At 36.8% G+C, this 12,194-nt stretch overlaps 1 protein-coding gene and 1 long non-coding RNA gene across 5 annotated transcripts; both read right to left on the minus strand.

Annotated features, from left to right (window-relative positions):
* Nucleotides 1–421: 421 nt before the first annotated feature.
* On the minus strand, nt 422–1,323 carry LOC126699822 (uncharacterized mitochondrial protein AtMg00810-like). Its single transcript, XM_050397798.1, has 2 exons — nt 1,247–1,323; nt 422–1,055 (listed from the first exon to the last, which is right to left on the minus strand). Exons 1-2 carry the CDS (start codon nt 1,321–1,323, stop codon nt 422–424), a joined length of 711 nt encoding a protein of 236 aa, XP_050253755.1.
* Nucleotides 1,324–5,774: 4,451 nt separating this feature from the next.
* LOC126699582 (uncharacterized) lies at nt 5,775–12,119 on the minus strand. Of its 4 annotated transcripts, none has more exons than XR_007646827.1 (5): nt 11,405–12,119; nt 10,070–11,165; nt 9,357–9,411; nt 7,877–8,007; nt 5,775–6,437 (listed from the first exon to the last, which is right to left on the minus strand). It is a non-coding gene; the product is annotated as an uncharacterized LOC126699582 (long non-coding RNA). The 4 variants fall into 4 exon arrangements; XR_007646828.1 differs by having other exon boundaries at nt 9,357–9,428; XR_007646826.1 differs by having other exon boundaries at nt 7,877–9,411; nt 10,070–10,895.
* Between the last annotated feature and the right edge of the window lie 75 nt (nt 12,120–12,194).

Consider the following 12,194-nt stretch of genomic DNA (forward strand, 5'->3'; position numbering starts at 1 on the left):
GAAACTAGAGAATTTATATTAACCATTCCCATCTTACAAATCAAATTAGAGAATTGATTAAATCCTAATGCTTTAGTGAGCAAATCAGCTAGCTGACAGTGTGTTCTCACATGAATTAACTTGATAACTTTCTCAAGCATCTTGTCCTTTACTACATGACAATCTATCTCAATATGTTTCGTCCTTTCATGAAAAACTGGATTCGAGCCAATATGCAACGCAGCTTAACTGTCACAGAACAGTAAGGCCTCCCTTTTGTGTTCAATCCCAATATCTCTAAGGAAATACAATATCCAAACAATTTCACAAGTAGCTATAGAAAAACTAGATTCGAGCCAATATGCAACGCAGCTTGACTGTCACAGAACAGTAAGGCCTCCCTTTTGTGTTCAATCCCAATATCTCTAAGGAAATACAATATCTAAACAATTTCACAAGTAGCTACAGCCATAGCTCGATATTCTGCTTCTGTAGAGGATCTGGAAACCATGCATTGTTTCTTGGACTTCCATGACACTAGAGAATCTCCAATGACACTAAAACCAGTCACAGACCTCCTTGTATCAGGGCATGAAGCCCAATCTGAATCAGTAAAAGCTTTGACATGAAGCTCTGATTTTGATGAGAAAAATATCCCCTTTCCTAGTTCATTCTTCAAGTATTGCAAAACTTTATACACAGCATCTAGATGAGGTTTCCTTGGCTTGGCCATATATTGACTTAACCTATGGACTGCATAGGTGATGTCTAGCTTGGTAATAGTCAAGTACAATAACCTGCCAATCATTCTTCTATACATTCCTGGATCCTTGAGTTCTTCACCCTCATACTTACTTAGCTTGACATTTTGTTCCATTGGTGTCTTGGCTGGCTTGCATCCTAGAAACTCGGCATCACTCAACACTTCAAGAGTATATTTTCTTTGACACAAGATTATTCCTTGATCTGACCTAGCAACCTCAAGTCCAAGGAAATATCTCAAATCCCCCAAATCTTTGAGTTTAAATTTCTGATTCAACAACACCTTAAACTCATCTACTTCTGCCTTATTGTTACTAGCCAGTAAAACATCATCCACATAAACCAAATGAATCAAGAAGGACTAACCTATCTGCTTAGTGAAGAGAGAATAATCAGCCTTGGACTGCACAAAACCCAAGTCTTGAATCAAAGTACTTGAGAACTTAGCAAACCATTATCTTGAGGCTTGCTTAAGACCATATAATGACTTGTTCAGCCTACACACCTGCTCCCCTTGGCTATGGAACCCTGGTGGAAGAGCCATATAGACCTCCTCAGACAAATCCCCATGCAAGAATGCATTATTAACATCCAATTGCCCAAGATACTAGCCCTTAACAGTTGCCACAGTAAGAAGACACTTAACTGAGACCATTTTTGCAACAGGGGAGAAAGTCTCAGTGTAATCAATCCCTTCTTTCTGAGTGAACCCCTTGGTAACCAGCCTTGCCTTATACCTCTCAATCGACCCATCAGACTTGTACTTGACTTTATAAACCCATTTGCAGCCTATAGGCTTCTTGTTGGGAGGCAAGGAAGTCAAAGTCCAAGTGTTACTAGCCTCTAAAGCAGCTATTTCAGCAGCCATAGCATCCTGCCACTTTAGATCAGAAACTACTTGATAATAATGTGAGGGTTCAACAATTGAAGAGATAGAACAGCAAAAGGCTTTGAAGGAAGGAGAAAGAGACTTATAGGAAATGTGAGATGTTAAAGGATGAGAAGTACCTGTGTGAAGAACATCAGTAGTGGGAGTGGAAGTAACCATGTTAAAATGGTAAGCTTGGAGATAAAAAGGTCTTTTAGGAACTCTAGAAGACTTTCTTAAAGGAATTGGATCAGTAAGAGGTTCAAGAGATTCAATAGGAACATCATGCAAAAACTCCTCATCAAGCTCATGATGCAATTGAAAAATAGTATCATCCATAGAAGAAGCAGATGGAGAAATCAAATGAGATGAGGTAGATGAAGACAAATCATCAAAAGAAAGAGGAGAAGTACAAGGTAAAGGAACAGGCAGATCAGTGTTAGAATGAGAAACGGATGTAAGGAAAGGAAAAATGGATTCATGAAAGACAACATCTCTACTAATGAAAACGGTATGAATGTGTAAATCGAAAACCTTGTAACCCTTGACATTGAAAGGGTAGCTAATGAATACACACCTCGTAGACCTAGGATCAAACTTAGACTGAGTATTAGCAATGGTTGAAGCAAAACATTCATACCCAAAAACCCTTAAATGATCATAAGATGGAGGTTTATGGAAAAGAAGTTCAAAAGGGGTCTTATTGTTGAGCAAGGGAGAAGGAAGTTTGTTGATCAAGTAGGCAACAGTGAGCACACAGTCACCCCAAAAAGGAATAGGCAAATTTGACTGAAATTGTAAGGCCCTAGCAATAGAAAGAAGATGTTGATGTTTTCTCTCCACAACAGAATTTTGTTGTGGAGTATAAACACAACTGTGTTGATGGATAATACCATTAAAAGCAAAGAAATCTGGCATATTAAATTCCAAAGCATTATCAATCCTTATTTGTTTAACTTTCACATTGAATTGAGTAAAAGCCATGGTATGAAAAGACACAATAAGAGACCTCACATCATATTTAGATTTCATTAAGTAAACCCATGTAGCTCTAGTTGCATCATCAACAATAGTCAAGAAGTACTTGTAACCATCTAAGGTAGGAGTGGAATATGGACCCCAAACATCCATGTGCAACAAATCGAAGGCAAAAGTACTGAGATTGTTATTAAAAGGAAATGGCAAACGCTTTTGTTTAGCCAAAGGACAAATGTTACAAGCATTATTACAAGAAGTTTTCAGAAAAGGAAAAACATGACTTAAAGCTTGTAACCTAGAATCTAATGGATGTCCTAATCTGCTATGCTAAAGGGAAGAAAGTGTATTGATTGAAGTTGCAGCTGAGAAAGAATTGGAAACTGTACTCAGATTATGACTTGCCAGAAAATCATCAAGAGAGCTTGAAGAATGTTAATGAGTGCTGCCAGATTGTAACAAGTACAAACCATCATTTGCTTGCCCCACTCCATCGTGCTCTAACAGGAAAGGTCCTGGATAAAATAGAAGGTAGATAGGAAAATAAGGTAGCAAGGGTGAGATTTAGTGATGGTGCCAACAGAGAGAAGGTTAAAAGTGAAAGAAGGCACACATAAAACATTATGAAGTGTGAGTGAAGAAGAAAGGTTAACAGTTCCAATATGTTTGACAGAAGCAGTTTCACCATTGGGCAATTCAATTATAGACTGAGTAATAGCAGTAATAGAAGACAAAAGATTCACTGAGCAAACAATGTGGTCAGTAGCTCCAGTATTAATAACCCGAATATCAAAAGTGTAAGCCATTTTGTTAACTACCTTTGCAGAAAAAACAAAATGAGAAACATCTATACCTGCCATTGCAGAAGAAGAAGGAACACATGTTAAAGAAGCATCCTTGCCATGAATATCCTTGCCTTGGACAACAAACACAAGAGGAGAACAAGGATTAATCAATGCAAGAAGCTGTTGACACTGCTCTAGAGTAAAGAATGAATTGTTGGGATTTGGACAGGGCAGCAATTCTTGTGACTGAATGACTGAGACTTGATATGCCATTGGAGGCTTATTCTTGAACTTAAAACTAGGAGGAAAGCCATGTAATCTATAGCACTTGTCTGCTATATGGCCAATCTTGCCACAATGAGTACAAACAGGCTTATCCTTGCCCTTGACACCATTACCACCAGAGGTAATACCAGCATTAAAGTTTTGTATCTTTGCAACCAAAGCAGTTGAATCAACCTTTACACTAGATTGATTAGTAACTGATCTTTGCATCTCTTCTTGTATCAACAAAGCATAGACTTTGCTAACAGAAGGCAGAGGATCCATGAGCAATACTTGAGATCTTACTTGTGAAAAAGAGTCATTCAAACCCATTAAAAACTTCAATACTGATTCTCTAACTTGCAGATCACTAAGCCTCTTATTCACATTGCACACACATTTTCCACATGTACATGAAGGAAATGGACTACAGCTTTGCAATTGATCCCAAATTACTTTCAATTGAGTAAAGAAGTCAGTTATAGAAACTTAACCTTGGTGTAAATCACCAATTTCCTTTTGAAGATTGTAAATTCTTGGTCCATTGCTCTGTGCAAATCAATTCCTCAAATCAGTCCAAATCTCCAAAGCCGTGTCTTCATAAATGATACTTGTTTGAAGCTTTGGTGACACTGTGTTGGTTAACCAAGTTCCAACCATATTATCACATTTGATCCAAGCCTGAACAGCCAAAGGAGTAGACACCATTGGAGATGATAAAGTGAGAGAACCATCAATGAATCCCAGTTTGTTCTTGGTGAGTAATGCTTTCCTCACAGCTCGAGCCCATGTTGACTAGTTCTCTCCACCAATCAAAGGCTGAGTCACAAGAACTGTTCTCGGACTCTCTACGTGATGCAAGAACAGGGGATCATCCATTGGTGAATCTTGTGAAGACAAAGACGCAACATTCTCTGATGTAGTAGCACCTTGAATTGCAGCGGAAGCCATTGTTAACAATGAAGAATTTTCTTAGAGAAAGAAAGGAATTTTCTCAGAGAAAATTGAGGAAGTATAAACCCTAAGAACCCTAGAACTTGGGAATTTCCTCTGATACCATATTAGATAATTTGGGAAAATACTTCTCGATCTTATTAGAAGAATTAGGTTTACAACTTATATACAATACAGAGTAAGGGAAAACTAACACACACTTAACTCTAAACTATGCACGTGTGAACAGAAAGATAACTTAGTAGCTCACATGAGGAAACTAACACTATTAAATACAATGCTACAAGTACTTTTAGTCCTTAAGCTACTAGCCATTTACTCTATTCTGTAATTCTGCAGCTTCACTTGATCTTGCTTTTGTCAAGACATGATTTGATCCTTGCTTCTCACACTTTTGCTCCATATTCTAATAATCTTCATCAGTAAGACAAAGTGATACTTCTTTCAAATTTTAGATGCATTAAAAGTGATGTTCATATATGGTCAAATATTCAAGATACGAATTTTATAGTTCATGATGAATTTGAATTTCAAATTGAATAATTAGGTTTCAATTTTAGAGTTATTGCAAGTGTTGCAAATCTATATTTAAATAGAAAGATTTATTTATTTTTATCTAAACTAAATTGATCTATTTTTTTCATTATGTAAATTAATGTTTCATATATTTCATATCAAGGATAGAAAACTATAAGATTGGATTCCTAATATACAATCAAAGAGAAAAAGAAAAAGAATAGTTTACATCTTTATACACAATAGCTTTCCTGTGCATGGCATGAATTAACAACTAGTTAAATAATATTAAAATGTTACAACATAAGCAAACAAAATTTTCAATTGATCAGAGGAACTCTCCATAACTTCAAAAGTACGCTTGTTCCACTCCTTCCAAACAATCCACATCACGCAAGCGGGTACCATGTTCCAAATCTCTGAGCTATGTTTGCAAAACCAATTTTTCTAGCTAAATAGAAGAGAGGCAACATTCTCCAACAAAACCCAATGAATACCAAACATTTGAAAAACATCACCCCACAAAGCAAAAGCAACGTCACAATGGATTAAAAGATGATCAACTGTTTCCCCATGACGCTGACACATACAACACAAAAATGGCATTAAGCGTTCATTTATCGTTTTTGGATAATTCAGAATTTTTTTATTTATTGAGATGAATGAAACCAATACAAACAGAAAAACTTGAACACTGAGACTTCAGCGGTCATCTGATCTGACATAAACTCACTACTCAAGATAAAAAAAGTGTCACATTATCCCAAACTGGTTCTACTCAGAGACACAGTCTTCAAATAAATTACTGCTAATCAAACTTACAACAAACCAATCAAAAACCCAGCTACCAGCAAACATTTAAGCAGAATTCATGAAGGATGGAATGAGGTACACCCCTGTTAGAACAGAGAAATCTGTTTAGGATAGAGTTGCAACCACTTCCTTTTAAATGTTATCCTATACTTGACATCTTTTCTCACACTCTTCACTATTCTTGCCCTTGTTTTGATCTCTCCTCCATGGATTCTTGAGTTTCTTTGAGACTGTATGTGATAGACAGTAGCCCCAACCACCATGCATAAGGAAGTTATGAGGATATTTCATTTGATACTGGGTGCCTATTGGGCCCAAGAACATGGCCATTACCAACAATAGGCATTGCTGAAATTACCAGAAGTATTAGCAGTAGAGGATTTAATTACATTTCTTGATAACATCCACTGACACAGCTTCTGCCTAAGTATCCTATGTAATTTCTGAGAGGCATACACTGCTGAAATTTCATCAGCAAATGTCTCAAAACCAAACCCCCTATAACACGCTTTTCTTTCATCCTGTAGCAAAATGCATCATGATATTAGTTTTCTAACAAGCCAATAGCATATGGGCAAAACCCAAAAGAATGTGATAATTACTAATTATAACAATAAGATACAGCATATGCAATTACCTTTTTCTTTTGTTGATGAAATACAGCATATGCAATTACGGTACTAGATAGATTTGCAAATAGTAATGTAAAACAACCATGCAATCAATAACACAGAGTAAAACCTGAAAAAAATGTGATAAATACTACTAATATATAACAGTAATATACAGCATATGCAATTACAGTACAAAATCAATTTCCATGATGTGTAAATACTAATTAGCGACGTGAAAAACCATACAATCAATTAGTACCAAGAAAAGCCTCCGAGCAGTTACTAATTATCAATATGCATCCCTTGATGAATTTGGCAGAATATCTCATCTGTTTTCCAATTGGGGCTACCTATAAATTTTCATCATGAGTTCATTTTCTGTCTTGTAGTCAGATCTCAACGTCTTGATTTCAGCTATTACTAGTGTTACACAATATTGCATGTTTGCTATATAGATAAGGTGGTATAAGCATCACTCTACAAGCAAGCCTATTTAAAACCTTTAACAAACCCAAGCAGGTTTAACAACACATCTAATTACATGCTGCATGGCCATGGTTTAAGCATTTACAAAAAGTTGTCATAAAAAAAGATGCAGTAATAAGTTGAGAGGCAGGGAGAAGAAATTTTCACGAATAACTTCCACAGAAAATCAAAGACATTTAAAAAGAAAAAAAACAGCTTGATGTAGAAAAATGCGAGAGCTCCAAAGCTTATGTGTCAACATATTATAAGGTCAACAAATATATATATATATATATATATATATATATATATATAGTGCTCAATGTATTCAAAGGAGACAGTGTTGATTAATGTAATTGAGTGTTTTGAGCAATAGGCACATTGGCCTTTTTGGTTCTTTCTCCTCTCTTCTCTTTCTTTTCTTCATCTTCTCTTTCTAAAGTTACTCTTCATACAGCCCCTGAACAGTCCTAATTTCTCTCTAATTCTCCTTCTTTCCTAACCCAAAATCCACCACAAACACACGTAGTCAAATTCCCTCATTCGTCCTACATCACTAAACAGCAAGTTCTCTAATTGTCCCTGATAACCTTCTGCCAGCTCAGGATTCACGCCTGAATTGAGTAAGAGTGAATGAAACCAGTTCTAATGGATAGATCAAACCAAACCAGATTCCTAGATTAATAGTTCCAAAAAATAAAAACCCTTTGCATATTTCAAATTAGAGCAAACCAAATTATATGGAAACGACAAGGAGGAAAGATATAAGAGCTCTAGTTTATTCATTTTGAACTACCTGTCATGGACTTCCAAATGAGGACAACCCAGAAGCATAATTTTGAATGGAAGAAAATAACATGGATAGAACTATAAATTAATACCTTTGGCAGTAAAAGCTTTCCAATTTTTATGTATACTTTCTTTCTGGAAAATGATTTCTACTGCTTTTAGAACACCAACGAAAAGTTTTTCTTGCCATTCGTTTTAGGCACGTTGAACAAAAGAACCAAAACTGCACAAGAAGAAAATAGTACAAGATTAGGAGTTCACTGTCTGTTATCCAAGCTAATATGTTCATAAAGAACTTAGAAGCAATGGTTGCTAGAGATCAAGCCTCTGCCAGGACATCTGTTGACCTGTCAAACCCAAACATTTGTAAACTGCTGAATGTCTTTCACGGCTTCACCACAGCCTCTCTATTAGCTAACTCTGCTGCCTCTTTGTTACTTCTAAGAATACTAACAGAGAGAACTCACAAAGCCTGAAGCTTCAACAATCCTTCACAAAAAGCCAAAAAATAGCTGCTCTCATAGAATCTTTTACAGCCCAGCTGAAACAACCAGCCATCGAATGCACCATCTCTACTTTTACAAAATAAACTGGATCCCCTCTATTTCCTTTTCCTACCCTTTCAGCTCTCCTACAACAGGATTGGTTTCCAGTTGGAGCACTCTCTAAAGGTCTGGATTTGCTTATCCTGCTGCTGTCAAGGCCTTTCATTGTTTTTTAAATTGTTAGTCACCTTGCACATTGAAACCAAACTTTTACAATACAAGACCACACTAGTGGCAGAGAAAGGTTCTTTCTTCAAAGTTTCCTTGTTCCTATAAGTCCAAATAGACCATAAAATAGAGACAAAACACAACGTGAAGTACTTTAACTTTTCTAAATTGACCCTGATTCCCTTTATCCATGCCTGAATCAAGTAAGACTGAATGAAATCAGTTCTAACGGATAGATCAAAACAAATTAGATATCTCTGGATGACAAAGAAAAAAAACATATGGTCTAAGCTTTTAGTATCTTTGACACAAAGGATATAAGTCCTCAGATGTCTTCACAATACTGCCATCACAAGAAGAAAATCCAATAAAATCCTCCAATGAATGACCATCATTTTAAAAGGTAATTGTAACCTACATAACAGGTTCCAATGCTCAGGGCCTCCCCTTAAGGTTGTGCCAGTAAGATCACTAAAAGACCTGGCAGCTTTGTTTCTATAATTCCTGGTATGCAACAGCCATTATCCTATTTCAACCAAATAAGCCCTAGATTTGGAATGAGGTCTTATGAACTTATCAGCAACACAATCAGGAATTTGTAAAATTCTCTCAGCATCATTTTGACCATGAGTGACTAATTCAGAATTCCACCTTCAAGTATCTTTGATTATCAGATCTGCCACAACTTTTAGAGAATCTACCTAATGTACATACTTGGATGTTTATAAAGGTGTATTATCAATTCACGACGAAATGTAATATATTAGGCTAAAATGACAAAATGACAAGGAAAATGCAACAAAGCATAAATTAAAGACAAAATGGATTAAAACAACATAACAAGTAGGGCAGGGCTTACAAATCTAAGCAGACTACCTTCTCCATTCTTCAATCTTTTCTACATTGTTGTTTGCCTGCATAAGTCCAATTACTGTAAAGATGAACATGTGAAATGGGTCTGGAAAATTTCAAGAACATCAAGAGCCCAAAGCTCAAAAGTCATATGGTAAGAACTTCTGTAATAAAGAGGAATGGTATGTATGAAATAAGTTTTAGACTGTCAATATTACAAATCAATGAGGCAATGCATGTGATAGGCTGTAGCACCTTTCCATTCAAACTTGACATTATATATTTTCTAACTAACAAATTGCAGGGGAAAAAGATGTGTTACTTTGAAATGATATTCAAATATTATTAAGGTTCAGTCTCACCCCTGGCTCAACACAAGCATCACATGGGATGATGAGGTGTAAGAGGTTAACCTAACATTGCAAAATAATGGCAGCACATGGCTAAGGCCATTTAGTAATACACTCAATAATATCTATAGTTCACAGTATTTGTTGATTTCCATTAGTGACATTATTAACTTTACAAACTTTGTTGTCAATCACAATCAAAAATCTTTTCATGGCCATTCTTTGTTCTTTCAAGTCAAATTGCTAGGAGTCTCGTTGACAACTCTAATCAAACATATGGTGGGCAATCCATTCATAAATGTACACTTCAGAGAAAAAGATAGTGCAACAATCAATAGAACTTGAATTAAGAAGACAGACAGTGACTTACATGTAATGAAGAGAAAAAAGTTGATTAACCTTCCTGGTCACTTTCACTAGATTCCTCCCAATCGCTTGACTCCTCACAATCTGTTTTGGCTGCTGTACATCATTAGAGTTTCCTTCTCCATTAGGTCCAGCCCTATCATAGTAATCACGGGTCTGCTTGGCATTGCCAAAATTATGATGGAGAACATCCAAATCCTTAATAAGGAATGATGCTATTGCATGCTTTCTGGTCTTGCAAGGAAGTGGAGATCGTGTGGAGTTCACTCAATTGCTTGCATCAGTTGAGCCATCCCCAACCCTGAATTTTTGCAACTTACTTGCTCGGTTTTTGTAGGTGCAGGATGATTATCGAAAAGAGGTATTTGCTATATCGGCCTGGCTATTATGGAATAGGAGAAACGCATCTCACTTTGGCCGTCCAGTGCACCCTATTGCAAACATCGTCTCTATGGCTGGTAACATGCTGCAGGAGTTTTTGATAGCAGAAGACAAGGAACCAGTGAAACCTCTCCCTACCATCTCGCACCAGTAGCGTCCACCTGAGCTGAATCAGTACAAAGTGAACTTTGATGCTGCTGTATTCAGAACCACAAACTCGGCTGGAATTGGAGTTATTGTTTGAGATTGGAGGGGTGAACTTGTTGGTGCGCTGTGGCTCACTCCATCGCTGATATGGAGGCTTTGGCAGCTGAGTTTGGGCTTCAAACAGTTGTTTTTGAGGGGGATTCAACTATGGTTATCAATGCTATAAACCAAGGTAATGCTGGATTCTCAACCTATGGAAACGTCATTGAAGACATACGCTGTCAAGCCGTGCTTTTTCAGTCCTGTGTGTTCAACCATGTTAATCGTTCTTGTAACTGTGTTGCTGATGCTTTAGCAAAAAAAGCTAAAATCGGTTGGGGTCCCAGGTGTGGCTTGTTGATCCACCTGAGGATATTACCTCTCTTTTGCTATTTGATGCCCATTGAACATGCTTTATTAATATTAGCCCAGACTTCTTGTCTGGTTTCTCAGAAAAAAAAGGTCTCAGTCTCACCTATGCCTCAACACAAGCATCACATGGGATGATGAGGTGTTAAGATGTTAACCTAACACTGCAAAATAATTTCAGTATTTGTTGATTTCTATTAGTGACATTATTAACTTTACGAATTCTGTTGTCAATCACAATAAAAAAGCTTTTTCTCTTCATTCTTTGTTCTTTAAATTGCAAGGAGTCTCATTGACAGCTCTAATCAAACATATGGTGGGCAATGCATTCATAAATGTACACTTAAGAGAAAAAGATTTACAATTAATAGAACTTGAATTAAGAAGAAAGACAGCGACTTACAGGTAATGTAGAGAAAAAAGTTGATTAACCTTCCCGGTCACTTTCACTAGATTCCTCCCAATCGCTTAACTCCTCACCACAGTCTCTGTACTCAATTGACTCCTAACAATCCATTTTGGGTGTGATACTAGAGCTTCCTTCTCCATTAGGTCCAGCCCCATCATAGCCAGCACAGGTTCGCTTGACATCCAAACCCTTATAAGGAATGGTGCTATTGTTGCTACACTGAGCCATGAGCCATACTTCGATTGACATCTTCAATGTCTTTCTTATACACCATACGGAACCCGCATCTCTTCACCTCAAAGACTGAACAATGAGTCATAATTCTAATTCCAACCCGAATGAATCCATTTGCATCACATTCCGACAATAATTTTATTTGTTTCTCTTGGTAGTATTGAGGAAGCAAATAAAGTAGCCAAATATGATCTGATAAAACAACAATATGGCCAGTGTTTGGTGCAGAAGACATTTTTTTTCCATTAGCTACCAACCAACAGGAAAGCGAATCACCATTGGGGATTTGGTGACGTGGATGAGAACAAAATACAACGCAGACAGCAATCCCCATCCACTCATTACACAAATGAGAAAAAGGTTCTTTTATATTCACTTCAGCCCCTATACTTTGATGCCTAAACCATTTTGGAATTTTACTTCCAGGAAAAATGATGGCATATCTCTTATGCATATGTTTGTCATCAAGAGAATGTCCCTGTAACATACAAAGTAGGGTGCTTAGAACACACTTTGAGTAGAGAGAAAAAGAGAGAGTGAGAAGGAGAGA

Source organism: Quercus robur, chromosome 9, assembly GCF_932294415.1.
Source record: "Quercus robur chromosome 9, dhQueRobu3.1, whole genome shotgun sequence".
Lineage (NCBI taxonomy): Eukaryota > Viridiplantae > Streptophyta > Magnoliopsida > Fagales > Fagaceae > Quercus > Quercus robur.